General features: G+C 41.1%; 1 protein-coding gene across 2 annotated transcripts in view; it reads right to left on the reverse strand.

The window, feature by feature from the left end:
* The window catches only part of DPP10 (dipeptidyl peptidase like 10), a 468,324-nt gene that overhangs the window by 48,087 nt on the left and 395,452 nt on the right, over positions 1 to 24,785 (reverse strand). For both annotated transcript variants that reach the window (XM_075933252.2, XM_075933251.2), the window contains 2 exons: positions 20,270 to 20,424; positions 12,836 to 12,933 (listed from right to left, as the gene is read on the reverse strand). In XM_075933252.2, the coding sequence (XP_075789367.1) occupies positions 12,836 to 12,933; positions 20,270 to 20,424 (253 nt within the window). The remainder of the gene's footprint in view (positions 1 to 12,835; positions 12,934 to 20,269; positions 20,425 to 24,785) is intronic.

Consider the following 24,785-nt stretch of genomic DNA (forward strand, 5'->3'; position numbering starts at 1 on the left):
TGAGAGTAAATTTCTTTGCATTCTCATTTGTCTGTTTAGTGTTAGAAGCAAGTAAGTAAAAAGAGAACCTACTCAGAAAAGAGAAGTTGCATCTGAACTTTTGTGGACTATGTGTGTTCATGAATGTCTTTGTTTTTTAAACAGTCTGTAAGACTGCAGTATTTGTTTGCTATGTCAGATGCTTCTCTCTCCTGGACATATAGCAAACATGAAACTAAGAGAAACAAAATGTTGCACAAACTCTCAAACAGCAGCGACAACAACAAAAAACTCATTGCTTTGCAAGGTTTCCAGAATCATTTTAAAATGTGACTGAAACACTAAGCATTCTATGAAGACACCGAATAAAAAGAAGTCAGACACTGTATCACTGTTAGTCGACTTCCACTATAGCAAATAACTTGTAATACCAGACAAACTGTCCATCCCCAGACATGTTTGGCTCGGCAAAGGAGTCCAACACAGAGATTTTAACGACAAAGAATATCTACCTATCTCCTCCAGAAACCCTGTTATGCTGTCAGACTAAAGATGTTACCAAGAAGGCCTGTTGCAGCTTGTCATCACAAAGAAACTTGGTATGCTTGCTTCTATGCACTGCTTGTGACAGCTAGCAGCTTGCACAGTCCAGCGAGAAATGCTCAACCCTGGAATTAAACAGTGCATCTAGAAATTTAGTCTCACTTTAAGTAAAGGCTGTTAGCTTTAGGTTTTTTATGTAGTTTTGATGGACATTTAATTATTTGTTAAGAGCAGATGTTTAATTACAGAGTGAGAAGACATCTTACCACATCATGGATGGCCAAATCGTGGCCTGTGGGAAAGTTTTGTGGGAGTCTGATGCTGCACATGAAAGATGATGAACTCAGGAAAGCAATGCAGTTGGACCAGGTCTCAATCTTACCCCATGTTTATGGCATGTGGTAGAATAACGAGACCTGCGTATGTCTAGTACCCTTCCCTGTTTTTCCACCTGACTCCAGGTGATATGAATGTTCTTCCAAGGTCAGGGGCAGCAGGTTTGTATAATTTTCGGTGGTGCCCAGAATGGGTCTAGTCCTCCTGCTCCCCCCCACCCCCACATCCCCTCCTGCCCACCCACCTTCCTCGAGCCCTCCCCTTCTTTCAAGCCTTCTCCAAGCACCTCCCCTTCCCCTCCTCCCTCTAGCCCCCAATGCCCTTACCCTCTCCTCTCTCAGCATCATCCTGTCTCCCCTCCCACTGAGTACTTGTGTACTTAATACCCACAACTCCAGCTACAGTTAATGGGAGCCCAGAGCTCCTAGCCACCACAACTGCCCGAGGCCCCTTTAAATTGCCATTGGAGCTCTGCTCCACATGGCTCTGAGGGGGAGCCCATCACCGCAGCCCTGGTAGTTCTGAGGGTTGGCTACCTTGGCCCTACCCCTTCCGCCTGTGTCCTGGCCCCCCCTCCACACACACACACACACACACACACACACACACACACACACACACATACACACCTTGCACCGAGGCCCACAGTGGCTGTTGGCCCTGCAGGTTACCTTACGGGATTCATTTCTAGTTGCACAGTATTAACATTTGCCCCAAACTCCATAAGTGCAAACATGTCCCAGTTGTACTCATAAATTCATATAGTGCCTTTTCTAATACACAACAGTATGAATAATTTAAAAACACGATAAATATTTTAGGAAGTCATTCATAGGGCAAGAATCCAGAGTTTGCCTTTCTTAGCAAACAATATGTCAGCAAACTAACATAGCAGCATGCATGACTTGTTCATGCTCACACACATTGTATTTAATCAAATCCACAACTATTCATACAGTATCCAACACTAGCGTACACCAACATTTCATTGCCACAAGTCAAGTGTTAACATAAATTTTCTGCTATTCTAATAGTTATCTGCCTATGTTTCATAACTTATCCATTGGTCCTGAATTAGACTACAATGACTTCTTTATAACAAGTTGTCTGAATTTGCAAAATTAGATTTTTTTCTTGGACAGATTCCTATTTTAAAGCTGAAAACATTCTTTTCAGACTATTTTAATTCAAATCTAAGTATTTACTTTTCAGGCAAATTTAGATTGTAAATCTAACTATGCTTTCAGTGTAATTCAATGCAAATCCCTTTTCTTTGTTCTGATTACTGTCTCTGTTGACTTTGCTAAGCACTTAGCATGGCAGGCAATAAGATAATGCACATATCTTCTCATTCACTAGGTTCCCCAAATGCACAAGTGAGATAGGAGGATCATACATCCTTAAATGATAATTAATGTGTTAGCAAATTATTATGCTATGAGCATAAAGTAGTGTCTCAATTTAGATCAGCTAATTAAAGGGAAAATTGTAAGAAAATGTATTTGCTCTTTCAACTGAGTGTATCTCAAAGAAGTATAGATAGTGTGTGTGTGTGTGTGTGTGTGTGTGTGTGTGTGTGTGTGTGTGAGACTATAACTATGGCTAGTCCTGTCTGTGTTGTCCAATACTACCAGTTAGAAGAATTTGTTTTTAGTTGCTAATAACTTTGTCAGTCTTTAACCATTCAGTCTGCCAAGTTTACATGGCAGTTGTTTGCCCTAAGCTGGTATATTACTTTTCAGACAAAATGCTGAAACTTTTTAGAGAACCAGTCTGGGGAAAATACAGTGTTTCCCTCATGTTAAAAAATTCTAGTGACCTTTTCTTTTATTATCTTCTAGTGGAGCAGGGACTTCACATGTGCTAGGAGGGTGGCTTTTTTGTCAGACATGTGCCTTGCAGTGTCCCCTGCAAATTTCACCAGTTTATAAACCTCTGAAAATTGCATGTTGCACATACCCGATGGAGATTTTTTTTTTCAGTTTTGAAGAGTTCATATTTACTGAGTATGCTCAAGCCTCTATCAGCTCCTGGTATTAACCAGGCTGTTTAGGCATCGTCCCCAGAGAGTGATTTAATATGTCTATCCCCCACACCTGCTACATGTGACCAGAGTCTAAACACACCATCTCTGCAGAACACTTGAGCATGCTCTAGCCTGGAGCCATAGGGGCAAAGACAGACTTTCTCTCTAATGGCTGCTTCCAGCTGCTATGAGACAGGCTAGAGCCAACCACTGGAAGAAAGAGAAGGGAACCTGTTTCTAATGTGCTCTCAATGACCTCCCTGCATCGCCCTGCTCCTCAGCACCCAGGTAAAGTGGAATATGATAGAGTCTGATACAAATACAGAGGGGACAAAAGTATGGGGGAAAGCAGTAGCCTGGACAAGAAGTCTGTGAACTGAAGTGGAGGGATTGACTGGGAACCAAGAGCTATGGGGAGAGAGGCTGTGAGTGGGAGCTGGAAGAAAGTTCTGGTGAAACTGGTGGAACAAGGTGCCTGGGACTAGGAGCCAATGAGGGAAATGGCAAGAGGAACTAGGACCTACTTGGCTGTCAGGAAAACTCTTAGATGAGATGAGGAGCTGTGGGAGGGAAGGAGACTGGGATGAGTAAGCAGCAAAAGGAGGCAGGGGACAGGAATGGGTGATAGGGAAGACTAATATGACAAGGAATTGGAGTGCAGGGAATGAGCTGACACAAGGAGCCAGGGAAGAAGAAAACGGAGGCCAAGAGATGGGAAAAGTGTACTGAGATGGGATATGAAACCTGGAGAGACTATAATTGCAGACAGTGGAGGGGGGAGCAGTTGGACAAAGAATCATCAAAGGAAATTAGGGCTGGTTGGAGTAGGAGACTGGGGTGGAAACCTGTGCCACATTGTGGAAATAAATACTTATTTAGTGCAGCTGAGAATGTTACCCGGGTCTGAGTGCTCTCACCACCAGGCTATAGAGTCAGCCTTTCTCTCGCTCCTCCTCCCACACACTCACCCTCATCCTTTGCCAATGAATATTTATTATTTATACCGCATTGAGCAGCTTCAACAGGAGCTATTAAGAGAGATGCACATCTGAGTCCCTCATAATCTCATGTGGATGGAACACTCCTAGAAGGTGGAAAACCTGGGTTCAGGTCCCCACTGTACATCAAGTGAAGGAGAATTTAAATCTGTCTCCTGCATACTGGGTGCAGAGCTGTCCCTGGGAGATAGTGAATCAGGGTGACCACTGTGGGAAGTAATGGATTGGTCCCAGAAGTGTCCCTAGGGACCATTTGGCCTGGGTGAGTGCTCAAACCACCGTGGCTGTGTCTAGACTGGCCACTGGCCGCTTGAATTTCTGCAAAAGCACTGACGATCTCATGTAAGATTGTCAGTGCTTTTGCGGAAATACTGTGCTGCTCCCCTTCAGGCAAAAGTCTTTTTCCGAAAAACTTTTGCGCAAAAGGGCCAGTGTAGACAGCAGATATTTGTTTTCCACAAAAAAGCCCTGATCGTGAAAATAGCAATCGGGGCTTTTTTGCGGAAAAGCATGTCTAGATTGGCCACGGACACTTTTCGGCAAAAAGTGATTTTGCGGAAAAGCGTCCTGCCAATCTAGACGTGCTTTTCCGAAAATGCTTTTAACGGAAAACTTTTCCGTTAAAAGAATTTCTGGGAAATCATGCCAGTGTAGATGTAGCCCATGTGATTAGGTAGAAGAGAGACATAACCACTGCATGCTTCCCCTCCTTGGTTTCTCTTGAGAAGGGACTGACCTGACCTAGGTATCTGACTCCATGAGTGGGCTCACAGCTGTAAATTCCAAGTGGAAGGAGGTACCTTGCTCTGGCCCAGGCTTAAATGCCTACTTCTCTTTGAGGGGCAGAGCTTAGGCCACACCCCTTTCCTCAGCATTTCCTTCTGGCTGGCTACCCCACTCATCATGTTGGCTCTGTGAATCCCTAACTCTTCCCATACACTGAATGGGAACTTTGGGCATGTCATTTGTAACATTAGATAGGGTGCCTAACAATGAGACATTGCAATAGCTAAGCACCTCTTGTGAATCTAGCCCCGGGGGTCATCTTAAGATCACATAAGCAATCTTATTTCTGACATATTTTAAAAAAAATTGAGTGATTGACTTAAAAGCTTTCATAATGTACTTTTTGTGTAAGTGACAAATAAATAGATACAAATAGTCAACGTAGTACAGAACTACAATCATTACTTGCAGCTTGTCAAAATACAGAGCAGCAGCAATTTATAATTCCAGGAAAGTTGCATGTAGGAAGGAGCCTTTATAAACAGGTCACAGAATTGTGAAATTTGAAAGCAGACTTTTTTGTCAGTTGATAAGAAAACTGAAAGAATTGTAATGGTCTGTAATTTTTTACCTATAGTGAAGTAGAAGTGCAAATGACCATGAGTTCACATGATGTTTGTTGGAAGAGTGTGGTTTGATTTGAACCACTGGTTTGATGTGGTTCGATATGAAATATTAAAAATGCAAATTTTAACCTCATGAATATCCCTGAAGGTGACTAGTTCCAGTCAGCATGTCAGGTGACACCCTGGACATAGGCAGCGAGTTATATGGGCTTGTGGTGCCCATGCTCCAGGAATATTCAGAGCCGGAGCCCCTGCTCCACCAATATTTGGAGCTAGGTCTCTCCCCCCGGCCCTGCCTGGAGCGGGCCCAAACTAGGGGCGGACTGGCCCCGTGAGATACCGGGAATTTCTCAGTGGGCCATCATCAGAAGGACCGGCTGGCAGCTGCTGGTGGAGGAGGGGTGTGACTGGGCAAGCCTGTTCCTCTGACCCTGCAAGAAGACACCGACGGCCGTGGTGTCAGAAGCTGCTCTGCCCAGTGCACCTTGGTGCTGCTGTGCATGCTCCGGTGGCCCTGCGAGCACTTCAAAAGCCAGGACTGCACAGCTGAGAAAGGGGGTGGAGCATGTCACCATGAGGCTGGCAGAGGACACGGAGAGCCGGAGGGAGCCAGGGCTCCAGATGAACGGGGACAAGAAGCGCCCCATATTATGGGCTGGATCCCTGGCTCCGCCCCGTGACACCAGCTGAAAGTCTGCAGGTACAAGTGACTGCAGCTTCCATTGGCCGGGGACCCCTGCCCATACCTGCAGAGGTACAAGTAAATATGGTAGTCTGGGGGCCTTGCTGGGGCTAATCCTGGTGGACCAGATCTGACCCGCTGGCCAGTATTTGCCCACCCCTGTCCTAAAGGCATCGCAGTTGCACTTACTTTATTTTGAGAGCCTCGATTTCCTTCCTATCAAGATAAAGGATCTTCCCATATCTGCTGTCCAAGCCATCCTCTTACTTTTCATCAGACCCTTACACTGCCCAGAACCAAATGTTTCCTTCATTTCTAACCCTCCCTCAATCTCCTCTCTGTCCTCTGTTGGGTGCTGGTCCCAATGATCATTAGAATTCGAATACTGAACCCTCACCAGAATCCACTGCCTCTCTCCACCTAATCAGTGTTTCACGGAGCCAACACTGCCCCTATCTCTTTTGCTTAACACCTCAAGGATATTATTGCCCCCTCTCTCTCTGTCCTCTAATTTCTCACCTACGGGCAGCCCAGATCTGTGTGTTTCTTGGGGATCAATGGCCCCTGACACGCAGGAATCACCAATTCGGCCCTGTGTAGCTGGCTCTGGGGAACTACATTTCCCAGGCAGGTAGGATGTAGAGCCCAGTGGATAAAGGTGGCTTCTGGTGCCCTGAGTGCGGGTCCCATGCAGAGCATTGGGGATTCGAGCTCTGTGGTTACTATGGTCTCATGTGTCTCTTGGAGACCTTCCGCCTGGCCCTGGGCCAGCAGCCAGAGTGGCTCCACAGACTCCAGCCCTGCAACCTGGAAGGCAGAAGGTGGGGGAGGGGAGGGGAGAAGAGGGGAAGGGGGAAAAATAGGGGAAAGGGTGGGAGAGGAAGGGGCTTGTGCTGAGGGGAGGGGGGCAGGTCAGGAGAAGAAAGGGGAAGGCACCAAGGGACAGGGTGGAGGAGAGACAAATGCCAGGGGGCCAAGTGGAGACAATGAGGAAAAGGGCAGGAGAGGAGGTGTATTTGTACTGCACCCAAAACAATGCATTCTCTCACTTGGTTTGAGCCCCTGCATGACAGCCTAACACAAACAAATAAATTAAATAACATAAATAGGAAATTGATGGTAGATAATGGCTTAAGGACTTCAAAGTAATAAAGGGATAGGACCAGATGACCACTGTGTCTATGATTAAATTACAGTACTTCAGATCTTTGAATTTATAGAATATGTTCCCGCCATCTGCTATGCTGATATTAATGGATTATTCCTTTATAACAATCCTCGGAAGTAGGTATTAGTATTACCATTTTATAGATGAGGGGACAGAGTATGGAATGAATTTTCCTATCACCTAACAAGTCCATAAGGAGAGCTATGATTAGAGTTAGAACTATGGAAATCATTGATTTGTTGTTTTTCTGGTATTTCTAGAAAATTGAGGGAGGAGAAATCAAAACATTGAAAAATAAAAAATAATGAAATATTTCAGACCAAACAAAAAGTTTTATACTGATTTTGAAATGTATTTACTTATTCTTCCATAAACTTGAAGGATTTTTCTAAATAAAAGGTCATTTTGTATAGAAAAAATGAAATCTTTCATTTTGAAAATGTTAAAAGGAAGCATTTTGATTTGGGGGCAACAAGATGAAGGATATAATTTGGCAAATTTAATGCAAATTTCCAAAATGTTTCAGTCAAAAAATTTTGCCCAGTTATAAACAGAACTCGAGTTTCACCACGGTCCTGTGCTTTCACCACAAAATCATCCTTCCTATCACTGGTTACCTTTAAGTAATATTTCCATTCCGAAACAAGGATTAGGTAAACACACCCATAATAATACAAAAAACCTTGTTCCCCCAAAAAATCTCAGCCCCCTCTGATAACACTTATAATTACTTGGATTATGTAGAAATACTGCAAACAATGAAGGCAGTAGTGGAATCTGGTAGCACAGTTATTACATTTTATTTGTATTTATATAAATTCAATTTTTCAAGTTTTTATAATTTGATTAGAAAAAATAACTGTTGAAATTTATTATATAAAGTCTCAATCTGGGAATATTTTTTATATGCTATAGCAGGTAAATATAAAACCCAAATTCAGACTTTTAGCATTCTGTCAGGCATTTAAAATTATATTGGGGGTATTTTTTTAAAAAGAACAACCTGATTTAATGTCTTAAAATATTTTTAATAGTTCAATTATCCACAGTATGACCATGTATTCCCCAGACCAGAAAGGAATGACAGTACCATAAAGACAGACTTTTCAGCCCAAGAAGGTTAAGAGAAAAAGAGTGGGGTGATCAACAACAACAAAAAACCCCAACAAACTAAATAGCTGAGATATTTTGAGACTAGTGAACAGATCCAGCTCAAATCCAAGACCTTATGAAGCTACATAATTATAAAGATTCTCCAACTTCCCTCAGTTTTGTTTTTTCTACCCGACTATACTACTGACATCTGTTTTCAAAGACTTCAGATTTGGTAACTGAAATTTGGCTTTACAGTTGGAACAGAGAACCTGATCTTTAATTTGCACATTAAAATCCAGGGCAAAATTCCCATTCCATGGATGGAATTGGGTTCTTAGTCAATAATTATCTGTTTTACTCAGACTTTCTTCCTTGTATTGTCCCAAGAAGTGGGGAACCATATATGTCATTAAAAATTATGCCATTGAAGAACAGATCTATTACACAGTGCATAGAAACATAGAGCCATACAATTTTTGTGGTTAATTTTCAGAATACAGACACATTTGAAGGTATGAAGATTTGAAGGATGTGATTTTGACTTTGGGTCTCCAGCCCATTTGTACCACTTTGTCAAAGTAGTCCATAAATTACCCAAGATGTTCATCTAGGACACGGTTACTTCTAAAGCATCTTAACAGTTCTGGGCTGGCAGAAAACTCCAATGGGACTTTTGTAGCCAGCATAAGTTAGAATAGCCCTGAAGCTGCTTTCACTTATGTTAGGGATCTAACTGAATCAGAGACATGCTTTGCCACCATCACAAACCCTTCACTGAGAATACTTCAACTGGACTCATGGATCTGGGCCTAAATTCCTAACCCTAAATGAGGCTTTAAAGGAGCACAGAGAAGTATATTTCACCTATACTGATGAAGACAGGAACAATATCTATTTTTAGAAATACTTTTACCCTTAAAAAATTGGTAAAGGTGAACCAAACTCTAGACAATTTTAAAGGCTCCCATTCCTTGTTTTCAGAAGGACCATGCTGATCTTATTGCAAATGGGACTGATTGCTGAAGCAATTTAATAAAAAAATATCAGTATCATTTAGCTGAAACAAAATACAGGACGATGTAGCACTTTAAAGACTAACAAGATGGTTTATTAGATGATGAGCTTTCGTGGGCCAGACCCACTTCCTCAGATCAAATAGTGGAAGAAAATAGTCACAACCATATATACCAAAGGATACAATTAAAAAAATGAACACATATGAAAAGGACAAATCACATTTCAGAACAGAAGGAGGATGCGAGGGGGGGGGGGGCGAAGGAAGGTGAATGCCTGTGAGTTAATGATATTAGAGGTGGAGAAGGGTAGATGTCTGTGAGTTAATAGTATTAGAGGTGATAATTGGGGAAGCTATCTTTGTAATGGGTAAGATAGCCTGAGTCTTTGTTCAGCCCCCCGCGGAGAGTGTCGAATTTTAGCATGAATGCCAGTTCAGAGGATTCTCTTTCAAGTGCAGATTTGAATGTCTTCTGAAGTAGGATGCAGGTGAGTAGGTCATTGAGACAGTGTCCTTTCTGGTTGAAATGGCAAGCAACTGTTTTTTCTTTGTGATCCTGTCTAATGTCTGTTTTGTGGGCATTGATTCTTTGGCGAAGTGTCTGAGACGTTTGTCCAATGTACATAGCAGACGGACACTTTCGGCACATGATAGCATAGATTATATTTCTAGAGGCGCAGGAATATGTATTCTTGATCTTATAACTCACTTGGTTAGGCCCAATAATGGTGTCAGCAGAGTGAATATGTGGACAAAGCTGGCATCGGGGTTTGTTGCAAGGGAAAGTACCAGGGTTGGTATTAGTGTGCTATGTCCTGTGGTTGTTGGTAAGAATCATCTTGAGGTTAGGTGGTTGTCTATAGGAGACTATGGGTCTGTCTCCCAGAGCTTCTTGGAGTTTAGTGTCCTGTTCCAGTATAGGCTGTAATTTATTGATAATGTGTTGGACAGGTTTAAGTTGGGAGTTGTAGGTGATGACAAGTGGTGTTCTATTGTTGGTTTTCTTGGGTCTGTCTTGTAGTAGATGGTTTCTAGGTAATCGTTGGGCTCTTTCAATTTGCTTTTTTATTTCTCTGGGTGGGTAGTTGAGGTTTATAAATGCTTGGTAGAGATCCTGAAGTTTCAGTGGAATTAGAGCAGATGCGGTTGTATCGAAGGGCTTGGCTATAGATGATGGATCGTATGGTGTGTGCTGGATGGGAGCTAGAAGCATGTAGGTAACTGTATGAGTCAGTGGGTTTTCTGTAGAGGGTGGTGTTTAATTTTCCATTGTTGATTTGTACTGTGGTGTCCAGGAAATGGATCTCTCATGTGGAATGGTCCAGGCTGAGGTTAATGGTGGGGTGTAGGTTGTTGAAATCTCTGAGGAATGTCTCCAGTGTTTCTTGGCCATGCGTCCAGATCATAAAGATGTCATCGATGTAGTGTAAGTAGAGAAGGGGTAAAAGGGGACGGGAGTTGAGGAAACGTTGTTCTACACCCCACCATTAACCTCAGACTGACAAACATTCAGATTACTTGAATGCAGAATTGCAGATCACAACTTTCAAATGATGCTTGACTTATACCTACATAAACTTTCTATTATTGATAACTAAAGTCATTATACTTTAATAGGTAAACATAAATTAAAATTGATTTTTTTCCAGGCTTGCTCTAGTTTCCATGGTGCAAAAGCAAAATGGATTTCTTTTTAACTGGATATATCCCGAGTACAGAGAATGTTAAAATTAGACTTAGTACAACTATAGTGAGCTTTATACCTAAGACTCAAACTCTGAGGAACAAGTCACTGTAAGACCACACAAGATAATCTGTGAATTAACTTTTTGCCCTGCCTTACAGCTCAGAGTATAAGAAAGAATGAACAGTGTCAATATTCATTCAATGGAATTGAATTTTGTTTAACTCTTAAAGAGAAAGATCTCTTAAAAGCAAGAAGGAATTTGCAAAACCGAGAGCAAACTGGCAAATGTACGTGATACTTTTTTCTTTTTTGATTATTTTTCCATTGTTTATAATTGATACTTTCACTGGCCTTGTAATATTTAAAGAATTATTTTAAACCATTTCTTTCAGTTTGTTCTCCAGTCTGTGTGTTTTTTAGCTCTTTTAAAAGAGCATATGTTGCTTCCACCAATGAGCAGTTAGCAATCACTTAGTATGTATTCATGTCTTTCATAAAAGGCTCAATTTCCAGAGAAGAATATATTTTCTGCAAGCACAGTCCATTCAAAATCATTCCTTCCATCCGAACAGTAAGTATTCATGCCAGCATGCACAACAGACAGGACCTGATCCACCACTGAACTGTTACCATAGGACTCTGGTGTAGCTCTGTTGATGTCAGTGAAGTTATACCAGTATGAAACTGGAGTTATCCAAGGATAATTCAGGCTCATACTGTTAATGTCATGGCCATTTTGATGTACTTTAAAAAACTGTTAAGGCTTTGCAGGAACTGCACAAACAACAAAGTGTATTCTCTGGTTTTTGTTTGTTTGACTCGTGCTAACAATTATTTCATTTATTTACCACCTTTTAGTGGAAGATCTCAAATTATTTTAATGATATTTAAATAAGACTCAAATTGTTCTATGATGAAGGGCAAGGTGAGACACGCATTGAGTACCTACCTTACCTCTAAAACACAGTCATCTCTTTCCAATCGTACTAAATAATGCAGCCTAACAACTTAGGGTGGGAAGTGAAGTGGAATATCATAGCCAGCTGAAGCTGCGATGGGAATTTGAGCTGGCAGAATATAATTACACAAATTGGAATCTGGCAAGAAGAATTTAATTAAAACTCTCCGATCCTTAGAGAAAGTTCCAAACAATTTTTAATGCTCACAGGTGGTCAGCTCAGGTTTATGCCTCATGCAAAAGACAGTAACGTCAGCAGGACAATTCCTGGCAGCACCATGTGCCACTAGTTCATTTCAGAATAAAAAATCTTAGATCCACTACTAAATCATATCGCTATTTCCAGAAGCACCTACTGATGACCAAAGATCACTCTACTAAGCATTGACACAGCCTATACAGCCTAGCCTATGCAATCTGACAGGGTCACAGATTATTTTATGTGACAGATGATATGGCTGCAGGAATAAACTAAATCCGTTATGTCCAATAATTTGAAAAGTTCTTAATACATCACTTTAAATTTTTAAAAGGTTTACTGAAATTTAGTTATTGATAGTGCACCCCATTTTCTCGGTGCATAACAAAAACGGAAACCAATTGTTGCCAGCAAGAGGGCACAGGGCAAAGAAATGGTACAATTTAGTACTACGCTGTCCTCAAACAAAATCTCTTGTTCACAGCCTTCTGCCTTCTACCCTTTGCCTAGAATATTAGTTCTCTGATGAGGTAAATATCTAGTGAAATAAAAAATTTAATTCAAAATCAGTTTGGGCCCTGAGGCCTCTCGGAGGAGAGGTGCACATTCTGGGTCTTTGAGACTTCCATGAGATGGGCATTCTTAGAGGAGTTCAAGTCTACGCAAGTTCTTATACTGTGCCTATCACCATGGTTGGTCCTGGTTTTCTAGTTAAACTGAGCTTTCACACTGGTGAATAAAGGAAGAGATGGACTTGAGGGTAATGGAGAGTTTCACAAAACAATTAAACTACATACCTTGTCTTAAAGCTATCAGGTGGCATGAGTTCCAGTGTATGCGTTGGGCCATACAGATTGACTACAAAGAGCTTTATCGTTGGGTTTGTTTGACCTGCCTTTGAAAAAAAAAAAAGAAAGTAGAAATTTTAGCATGTAATGTAGAGACACTAGAAATAATGACAACTAAATATAGGAATACACCAATGTGAATATGTTTTTTATAATCTGAAAAAACTTATAGTGATCTTCAATTGAAGACAATAACATTCTGTCCCGCTAACACCCATGAGTTGCTCAGTCACATCAGCTACATTTTGAAAATGTGGTTGCAAACCCAAAGTGCTAATCACATACTCGTTATCATGCTGCCATTCACTAAACACAGATATTGTAATACAGGGGACTCAAACTGCTGAGCCGGTCCGAACCAGAATGACTGTGCAATACACTCTGGGACCCCTGGTGGGTGGGGGAGAGCTATCAATTTCCAGCCTCCAAGTCCCACCCCTTCCTGCCATCACCCCATCCTCACACTCCTAACCGGACCTCATCCCCCAAGCACACAGCTTTGGGGATCCAGGTCCCTATAAGTACCAGTTGCCTGGTACATATCAATAGAGTCTGTTGCTGTCCCATTCCCTGGGTCATTTCCCTGGGAAGCTGCTCTGTCTAGCTCTCTCTCCAGCTTTGTGGTCAAGTTCTCCCTGGACCCTGACCAGGGTTCTGAAAGTTGTTGCTATTTGTTAATGGCTAGTCTTCAGCCACTGGACCTGGGTTCTGAACAGGTCTGAAGCCCAGCTCCTGCTTGGAGCTGTTCAAAGTGCTGATATCTTCCCAGTCATCCCTTAGGTCTGCCTGTGTTCAGGTCCAGAAACTTTTTTTATATCTGCTTGCTGGGCTCTGATTGGCTGCGTGAGAAGAGCCACTCTAGTCTACTTGGAGACCTCTTTTCTGCTCTTCTCCCTGCAGGGTGCAGCAAGGCCTCCAGCTTTCAGCAGAGATGTCAGACTTAGGTCACCCCGTGCTAAGTTTGCATTCATGTAGTCCTGTTATGAGCATGCCAGTAGCATCCACATGGGGCAGTTAGGGTGCATCTACACTGCTCTGTAGCTCAAAATAAGATATGCAGTTTGAGCTATGCAAATTGCGTATCATATTTTGATCTTATTTCAAAATAGCTTATTTCGTAAATTTTGAAATAAGCTGCTATTCCAAAACATCCCTTACTCCTCGTGGAATGATGTTTACAGGGACATCGGAATAGCGAGCCCATTATATTTTGCAATAAGGCTTGCTGTGAAGATGTGGGATAGTTATTTCAGGATACTCTGGTATCCCGAAATAGAATTGCAGCGTAGATGTAGCCCTGGAGTGCTACACTTGAGAGTGCTTTACAAACCACACCCCTCTGCAGTACCATATAGACTAGTTCTATGCTTCCAAACTGTAAGACCATGTCAATCTTTAGCATGCAGTGCAAAAAAGGAGAGCTGGCATTCCGTACAACAAGGTAGCCACAAGATCAGTCTGAATGATCTTTGTAGTAATGTTCCAGTGATGGATCTAATATTCAAATGTGGAGATTCATTCTAGGAGACAGCCAAGGGAAAATCACTAGGATCTCTCATGCCTCAAAAGACTGTTGCTGCCAGAAGGAGAGTAACCAAAGAAAGAGTAATAAATAGGATTGGAGGGGGTGGATGAAATATCTGGGGAAGGAAAGGAAGGCAGGTCAGATGGCATCCTGCACTTTCAAATATTTTAGGTTCACATCAATAATATAGCTATTACTCAGATCACTGCCTGTCCTGGTGACAAATGCCATCTCATTCTTTCCTTGTGCTCCGCCTGTTGTATTGTTGTAGTCTCATGTCCTTTGTCTTATATTTAGATTGTGAACTCTGCGGGGGGCAGGGAACATCTTTTTACTCTGTATCAGTACAGCTCCTAGCACAGTGGTGTCCTGATTCTTGACTGGGTCTCAGAAGCACTACCACAGTCAATGCCAGATTGTAAAATGTTATAAGATTTTATAAAATATAATAAAACTATAAAAAATATCTATTTGCAGCTTGCCTGCTTCTGAGTAGCTCGAAAATACTCCGTTGATGTGGAGTGGTAAGTGGTCTCCTTCTTGCACTTTCCACATATTTAAAATCATGTTCTTTTTTTATTTTTACAAAATTAAATGTGTTTTTTTTTTTTTAGTTCTGGGTAAGATTCACTATTCTGAGCTCAGCCTAATAGGTATCTATGTGGATTGACTCCATAGCTCATCAAATGGTTAAATACTATATCTTATTGGAATCATTCATGGCTTACTATTGAGTCTGTGTTTCACACAGCAATACAAGTATAGTTAGTACTTCTCAAAATTGCCTCTAATTTTTTTCTGCAGGGTGTGGGGAAGGGTCCAGCTCCTCCTCCTACCCCCAAAGAACATGTCATAAGCCAGTGTTGTACTCTACTTGAATCCACTACTGCTCCAGAATTTTACGCTCCTCCCATCTCCATTCTCTGGCAACTTCCCCATCCCCCCGTCCCCCATAGAGCTTCTTCAGGTGGTTACTGCTACTGGATTTTCTCACTCCCTTCAGGTGGGTTGTATGTGAGGCAAGGAATTCAGACAAGTTATGTTAATGTTGGGTTCTGCAGGCTCAGTGAAAAGATGCTCTAACCCCCCTTAATCCTTTCTTTCCCAACCCCTCTCTACTGTGCAGTTTCCACAACCCACAGAGAGTTTCCAAGTTTCCACAACCGGCAGAGAAGGCAGACTTCCTGTTCATACAGAATGGGCAAAACTGTGCGCCAAGAAAATTTAAAAAACATCTAACGCACACATTTTTACTACTAGTAGTTAAAAACTTGCTTGTGTGCATTTGACTCATTATAGGGATATTTACATATCCAGTATGGTACTCAAAAGGGTCCTCACTGAAATACCAACACACAATTTCTTTGTAAATTGAACTGATCTCATCACCCATATCTGAATGATGCGGGACTGGAGACAGTTGTATTTCTGAACTCATGAAGTTTAGAGAATCGCTTAGATTGTGTCTGCAAAATCAGAGAGTAACCTTTGTTACACAAAAGGATATGAGTAAGTTTGCTCATGTGAATAGGCTCCATTAACTGCAGAATAATGTCTTGTGTGAATTATGGTGCATAGGCATGGGACTGAAGGTTTTGTGGAGGAATACTTTGTGTGAGATTTTAAGTTCTTCCAGCTTTCAGTAAGGCCAGAAATGACACCAAAGTGGCCTTCCCACATTTCTACTTCTGGCAAGAACTGGGAATTGAAACAGCAGTGATAATGAAAAATCTATGCAAAAACTTTACACTGGTTTTTTTAAATGCAAAAATGGCTCTCTCTACATCTGTCAGTGGATTATTTCATCCATTATGTGTTCCTACGTGGAAAATATAATTCACATTTAATTCCTTGTGTGTCAACTGTACAGATGTCCTTATTCTGCTACCCTTACTAACACTTACTCCTTTTCACTCCACAGGATCATTGCCTTGAATATATATTACCGTGTGAGAATAAGGATTGCAGACTGAGATTCTAAGTGAGCAGGCCATGGGGTCTCCATGACGGAGAGTGAAATCCTGTGTGGAACAACAACTTTTCTCTATCCGTGGTGCCTACCCACTAGCTTCATTAATAATGAATGCTGCTTAACTAGAAGCTAAGTTGTCATGAACTAGACAAATTAAAAAGAAGATAATGTTTTCCATTAATGGGATTACTGGAATAATATAGCACATCTCCTTTGTGCTGAGCTGCTAATACTTTGAAATATTTCACTGCTTTGTAGAGCTGATTTGTTCAAAAAGAGTTCCTTGTATATTTTTGTTCTTTATTAATTGCTTTTAGCCAGCAAAGCTGACAGAACTGTGTGACTGGTGCTCCTAGGTGCTACAACTACTAAATAATCATCATCGCCATCCTAGAATGATGCTTCTTAAGAAAACTAGATAGTTTTAAGGTATGATCTTATTTCCTTTAAAGATAATGGGTCAATTCCAATTGATTTCAACTGGAGAAGAATCAAGGTTAAAATTTTCAAGTCTAGTTAAGTGACCAAATCAAAGGGACTTTGACTTCTGAGTACGCAAGTGATTTATGGAAATGGGTCTTAAATGCTTTTAAAAATCATACCCAAATCTCTAATCTATACACTGAATTATTGCTACCTTCTTCAAGGTTTTAACATTTAACATTTTTATCAGAATCCTACCTACTGCACACTACATGGGTTTGGTGTTTCAGCAATCATTGTATGTCCTTCAAAGAAGCCAGCTTCCATTCTATGTATTTGCATTTTACTGTACCGAAACCAACAAAGAAAGGCCAAAACCAAACTAACAAAGAAGAGCATCCCCTTTCAGAAGGCCTCCAGCTCAGGGTACGTCTAGACTACATGCCTCTGGCGACAGAGGCATGTAGATTAGACTACCTGGCATAGGAAAATGCCGCTTCATTTAAATTTACATGGCTGCCGCGCTAAGCTGATCAGCTGTTTGTCGTCTCAGCGCGGTAGTCTGGACGTTGCGCGGTCGACATCAAAGGCATTTGTCGACCTCCCAGGTATACTACCTGGGAGGTCGACAAATGCCTTTGATGTCGACCGCGCAACGTCCAGACTACCGTACTGAGCCGCTACCTGGGAGGTCGACAAATGCCTTTGATGTCGACCGCGGAACGTCCAGACTACCGTGCTGAGCTGACAAACAGCTGATCGGCTCAGCGCGGCAGCCATGTAAATTTAAATGAAGCGGCGATTATTTAAATCGCTGCTTCATTTTCCTGTGCCGGGTAGTCTAATCTACATGCCTCTGGCGACAGAGGCATGTAGTCTAGACGTACCCTCAATGTCCTTGGTTTTCTTATTTTTCTAGGAGGCAGGTAGGTTTTCTCCATTTCCCTTGGGCATCAGACTCATAGACTCATAGACTTTGTCAGAAGGGACCATTATGATCATCTAGTATGACCACCTGCACAGTGCAGACCACAGAATCTCACCCACCCCTCCTAGAATAATCCTCTCACCTATATCTCAGATATTGAAGCCTTCAAATACTTTGAAGACCCCAAGATGCAGAGAATCCTCCAGCTGTGATCTGTACCCCATGCTACAGAGGAAGGCAAAAAACCTCCAGGGCCTCTGCCAATCTACCTTCCCGACCCCAAATATGGCGATCAGCTAAACCCTGAGCATGTGGGCAAGACCCATCAGCCAGACACCCAGAAAGTTCTCTATAGTATCTCCTATCATCCCTTCATTGACCTATTTCCCACTGATAATGAATGGTCAATTATTTACCAAGATCATGTTATCTCATCAAACCAGCCCCTTCATAAACTCATCTAGTTTAATCTTGAAACCAGATAGATCTTTTGCCCCCACTACTTCCCTTGGAAGGCCGTTCCAGAACCTCACTCCTCTAATGGTTAGAAACCTTCGTCTAATCTCAAGTCTAAACTTCCTACTAGCCAGCTTATATCCATTTGTTCTTGTGTCCACATTGGTATTAAGCTTAAATAATTCCTCTCCCTCCCTGGTATTTATCCCTCTAATATATTTAAAGAGTGCAATCATGTCCCCCCTCAGCCTTCTTTTGGTTAAAGTAAACAAGCCAAGCTCCTTGAGTCTCCTTGAGACTGAGGAAGCAGCAGCTTAAACAAGTTTCTAAGTGCAACCAGACTCATAGTCAGAAAACTAAATCACTAAGGCCTACGTCAAGCTAGTGTTCAGAAGTGTGAGTGGGCCTGCAGCCTACAGCAACCGACATGGCTTTCAGTCTCTTTTTCCCCCTTCTCGGCTTCCCCTTCCTCTTTATATGCAGTCTTGCCCCCAGGGCAAGATAGGGTGCTTCTTGATCAGGGTGGGCAATAACACGGTAGCAGTTCACCAGGGTTAGCCTCTGGCAGGTCTTCTTTGCCCTTAGCTCCTATGGGAGCATAGGCCATCAACAATTTCTTTCCAAGCCTCTCTGTCTTGTGCCACCTTTTCTAACTCTCCCCGGCTTTTGCCCATTTTCCTCACATTCACATCCAGGACTTTTCTACAACTATTCTTTGGCCTTCCTCTTCCCCTTTTTCCCTGTAGGTTCCAGGATAGGGATTGTTGGTGGCTTCCTCAGCCAATCCATCACCATCTTCTTCTCAAAATCTCTTGCTGTACTGGGCATTGCCCTGCTCTTTCCCATAAGCTGATGTTAGCAGGTCACTGCCTATATATTTACTTGCACATCTGCAGGTGCTGGTGATTACAGCTCCTGTTAGCTGGAAATGGCCCAACCCTGTTCTTGATTGTGCCCAGGACCTCTTGATTATAAGTAGGAGATTGTCCCTTAAAGAGTCGATAGATCCTTCCACAATTATTTCCATTTTGTTACCGCTCACAGAGTAAAAAAAACAAAAACAAAAACAGTTTTATATATATATATATATATATATATATATATATATATATATATATATATATATATATGGTATAATGCCACTGAAGTCAATATGTTTCAACAGTCCTGCTTATAGGAGTGCGGAATCAGGACAATAATGTCTTTTGTATATATAATATCCTAGCATTTTATTCTTCAACTTATCTGTATATGAAACAGAGGTAATACATTTGAGGTAATACAAGTAAAGTAGTATGGTAGCTGGAGCCTAGCAAAGAGGAAGTCCCAGGTATAAGAACTCAATATATGAGTTAGCAAAGGTAAGTTAATGTAGGGTCTTTGAGCAGGGGAAACTTGGAGGAGAGACTGGGGAAGGTTTATGGGGAGTATATAGGAAATTAGGGGGGATTCTAACTCTGGTATCAGAGAGTCTCATGTTTAGACCTGTAGCTTTCTCCACAACACAAAAGATGGGTGCTCCTTATTCACATTTTTTAACCTCACTGTTAGGTTTGGTTCAATTTGAAGAGTTGGGGAAGGTTCGTATCACTTCTTATTTTACCCAACCAAGATCTGTTGCCCCTGCTAATAATGCCGTTGCTTGATGAAAAGTAACCGTGAGATACTAGGATACTCTGTGTTATCAGAAAACTGCTACGCTTCATCCATCCATATAAATGCAGCTAAACACTCACTGAAGCCTGCAGCTAGTCTGTGGTTCAAAGGCAATTCTGACAGCATTTTTTCTTGAGTCTTTCTGATCATTTCATTATTCATTCAAAAGTTGCAGTGTATACCAATAATAAATTAGAATGAAATCGACTCTATGTTCCATCCTGTCCTAATGGGTTCTGTCCAGCAAAAAGCTTTATAACCCTATTTGAAATAGAATAACTGAATGCTGTTCCCTATCCTGCCACATCAACGCAAGCAGCTTCTTTTACTATGTAGAAGCAGTCTTTCAGTAATGCAGAAAGCTATCAGTTGGTTCACTGAACCGTGCACAAGGGCGAGAGATTGCACTTAGACTTTACTTACCTTAGGATATGGATATTGCTTTCCTTTGGGATACAGGCCTCCAGTAAACCGAGGAATAACCATGTTTGGTACCAAAGTGTCATTTATCATCAAGAATGCCAGCCTTTCTCCATCCGGGGACCACCAGTGGGCAATATGAGAGTGAAGCAGCTCCTCTGAAACAGATGCATATCCTTAGAATACCTATTAACTATTGTGTGATTCAAATTACCAAGTAGTTCATTTGCATTTTACATAGTTTCTATGCTTTCTTGCTACACAGCTGTTGTAATTATAAAAAAGATATATTGAATTTTTTTCTGGATTGAATTGCTTGAATATTAAGGTCTATTATAAGACAAATTATGAGTTTTTATTCAGATGAGTGTTCCCAACTATATCAATGGAATTACTTGCATAAGTGAAATGATTATTATTGCCTTATATTTAGCCTTAATATCATTCTAGCTGGTTTTTATGTTAATAATTTGTATAATAGAATGTAAAGGTATTGTCAGCACTAGTATTATTCCATCCAGTTATTTATGTTTTAGTGTTTCATTTGGGGAAAACCTTCAGTTTTGGTGAATCTAATTTTGTATGACATTTTGATTTTTGGGGTGGGATGATTCTGATTTGTAATTTCTTTCTTTCTTCCTTTCTTTCTTCCTTTCCTAGCCAAAAGAAAATTCTAGTTTTCTCCCGATGCTAACTCTCACTAGTCTGTGATCAGACTTTGTTTTTTAACTATCTAACTTAACATTTGTATTTTTTTCAGTAAACAGTGTGTTCCACACAAATTTCACCTGTGTGTTTGGAAACCCAAATTTGGAGTATTTACAAGCTGTTTGCTTAGAATATTCACTAATTGCTGGTCATGTTTGACTGATTACCTGAGTTACATAATATTATTTCTGCTCCCTGACTGGACAACTGTAACCTTTTTACAAGGAAAATAACAGAATGGTGAACAGCAATGACCACAAAGCACAAACTGAATTCTGTTTGCATTTAAATAAGGATATTCACACCACGAAAAAGCACTCCTAAACAATTCTGTAAACCAAAGCACAGGAACATGAGTATTTGCGAATTGCAAATGAAAAAGCCACATACATAAGGTCAAAATGAGCAGCTATTGGAATTCATCTGAATGTCTATTAATTTAATTGTGCGGTATTCACTCAGCTGTATGCCTGGTACTATCACAAAATAGAAAAGAAGAGTCAGCATGCCATAATAGAGCCACATTGTGTTCTGGGGATTTGTGTCTGGAAAGACCCCTATGTGCACTTGCTCACCACTTTTAAAGAAATGCTGAGGGATACACCTTCTTCCTTGCAACCATACACAATTCCTAAGAATACATGGAGACCTCTCTCTGGGAGCAGGACTTACATCAGATCCATGGGGCAAAGACCAAACAGCCTGAGAGTAGGCGGAATTGCTTGAGAGAGGCCACTCAGAGCTCATATTCCCAGACTCTTCCTCATCCTATCCTTTGCTGGGTATTACCTCAAGCACAGGACCCCTGTGTACTAGCAGGGTAGGGGAGACCCTTGTAAAGTAGCTTCCAGTGGCTGTCCTGAAAGGGGCTAACAAGGGGCAACTGAAGCAGTAAACTAGAAATACAGGACCCCTGCATCAGTGTGTCTGGTTTCCTTCGTATTAAGCCGCACATGTAGTTACAAACATGTATTTGCTGGTGCAAACAGTCACTGAACAGTATGTCCCAGTGAATTTTGTGAATAGAAATTCTAACCCCTCTGAGAGCATAGGTACTGGAATTATACAGTTCACATTCAAAGTGTGGCCACATATATGGGAATGCACTGTTTTACATACACATGTGTAAAGTTCAGGTAGAGTATTAGTGAGAAATGTAACCAACTAGTTGCTTCTCTTTCTTATCAGTTATATTTCTCAGTCTTTTAAGGCGTACATAAGAAAGTATTCTGTACTGTCAAAAATTCTATTTATCTTTAATAAAAAATTAGTTTTTAAAAATGTGCACTAACCTTCTATTATAAAAGATAATTTTCTGATATGCACAATCAAATTGAAATTGAAAAATGCCACATTAGCATAGCATAAATGCTAGAGATTGGTCTTGTTACACTTTAGTTACTGTACAAAAATATGACAGGTAACAAGGCCCTTTGTAGTCGGTACACTTGTGCTCAGGTAATTTTAATGTGTTTATTTATTTTACAGTATCTGGCCTTAACAAGAGGTGCAGTTGTACCATAAGGATCTAAGGCCTGATCTACACCAGACCAGTCAGGTCAGCTTTAGCTATGCAACTTGAGCCATGCAAAATGCGTAGCTGGAGGCACCTTACCGTAAGCTGAGCTATGGCAGCATCCACACACTGGAAGGCTGATGGGTTGTTGGCTTCTCTTACTCCTTGCAGAATGAGAAGTACTGGATGCTAGTGAGGGCTTCCCTCAGAGTTTGATTTACAGGTCTATATTAGACCCACTAAATCAAGGGCTAGAAGATTGACCTCCAGAGGGTCGATATTCTCACAAAAGTAGACATGCTCTAAGTAGCATTAGAAACTCCTCATTCATCCTCTATTACCTAAAAGCCCAGATTTGTAATTCTTATTTACATGGAGTGCGGTATTAGCCATTGGTGATGTGGCAGGCAGGCCCAGTCTTTGGAAAGAGATCATGATTAAATATAGACGAATGTGACATACCAGAGCCCCCAAAGTTTATTTGTTAGCAATTTCACCCCACTCTGTTCTGAAACCCAACTCATTCTTTTCTCCAGTTTTACTCATCACATAGCACTATCACTTAATTTGTGAATTTTCAGTTTTTAGACTGGAGAGAGGTGATTAGTGGTGTCTCCCAAGCGTCTGTCCTGGAACCAATCTAATTTAACCTATTTCTAAATGATCCGGAGAAAGGAATAAACAGTGAGGTGGCAAAATTTGCAGATGATATTAAACCGCCCAAGATAGTTTAAAAAAAAACACAGACTATGAAGATTTTCAAAAGGAGTAGGTGATTGGGCAACAAACTGGCAAATGAATTTTAATGTTGATAAATAAAAGTAATTCATATTGGAAAAAATAATCCCAACTACACATATAAAATGATGGGACTAATTTAGCTATAACTACTCAAGAAAGAGATCTTGGAGTCATTGTGGATAGTTCTCTGAAAACATCCACTCAATGTGCAGCAGCAGTCAAAAAAGCAAGCAGAATGTTAGGAATCATTTTAAAAAGGATAGAGAATATAACAGAGAATATCGTATTGCTTCTATATAAAACCATGGTACGCCCACATCTTGAATACTGCATACAGATGTGGTCACCTCATCTCAAAAATGATATATTGGCATTGCAAAAGGTTCAGAAAAGGACAACAAAAATGATTAGGGGTTTGGAATGGATGCTATATGAAGAAAGATTAAAAATACTTAGACTTTTCCGATTCAAAAAGAGGAGACTAAGGGGGGGATATGATGGAAGTTTACAAAATCATGACAGGTATGGAGAAAGTGAAGAAGGAAAAGTTATTTACTTGTTCCCATAACATAAGAAATAGGGGTCACCAGATTAAATTAGTATGTAGGTAGTAGGTAGCAGGTAACAAACAAAAGGAAGTTTTTCTTCATGCAGCACACAGTCAACCTGTGGAACTCCTTTCCAAGGGAGGTTATGAAGACCAGGACATTCACAGGGTTCAAGAAAGAACTACATAAATTCATGGAGGTTAGGTCCATCAATACTTATTAGCCAAAATGGGTAGGAATGGTGTCCCTAGCCTCTGTTTGTCAAGGGAGGTTATGAAGACCAGGACATTCACAGGGTTCAAGAAAGAACTACATAAATTCATGGAGGTTAGGTCCATCAATACTTATTAGCCAAAATGGGTAGGAATGGTGTCCCTAGCCTCTGTTTGTCAAGGGCTGGAAATTGATGACAGGAGAGAGATCACTTGATGATTACCTATTTTTGTTCAGTCCTTCTGAGGCATCTGGCATTGGCCATAGTCAAAAAACAGGAAACTGTGCTAGATGGACTTTTGATCTGGCTCAGAATGGCTGTACTTATATTCTTATGAATTCTTTTGCTCACTCCTACACTACTTACAGGCAAGTATATTACCTTTACCAGGACTTCTCTTATGCTAGACTTTGCCTACTCATTAGGCAGAAGCTCCCTCTATCTCCCATATAAGCTAACTAAAAGTCAGGTAGAACAGCAGGCAGTATCTGACCCCTAATTAATCCCATGGGATGTATGAGGCCCAGAAATATCTGGCAGAGCTGTAACTTTGCCCAATGTGCTGAACAGCAGAGCTGGAAAGCTGCCTGGTTGGACGGTCAGAAGTTCTGTACTATACTCTGTAAAGGGGGACGGTGAGCATCTGGAGATTTCCAGGAGTCATGCAGAATAATCTTTTAACAATACAACTCCTCACTGCCTCCAATTCAGAGTATATCACAGAGGCTACCATCTTCTGAGTACATGCTAGTCACCCCCAGGTTGGCAGAATTTAGCCCCAAATTGCCTAGC

Source organism: Pelodiscus sinensis, chromosome 7, assembly GCF_052426305.1.
Source record: "Pelodiscus sinensis isolate ZL-2025 chromosome 7, ASM5242630v1, whole genome shotgun sequence".
Taxonomy (NCBI): domain Eukaryota; kingdom Metazoa; phylum Chordata; order Testudines; family Trionychidae; genus Pelodiscus; species Pelodiscus sinensis.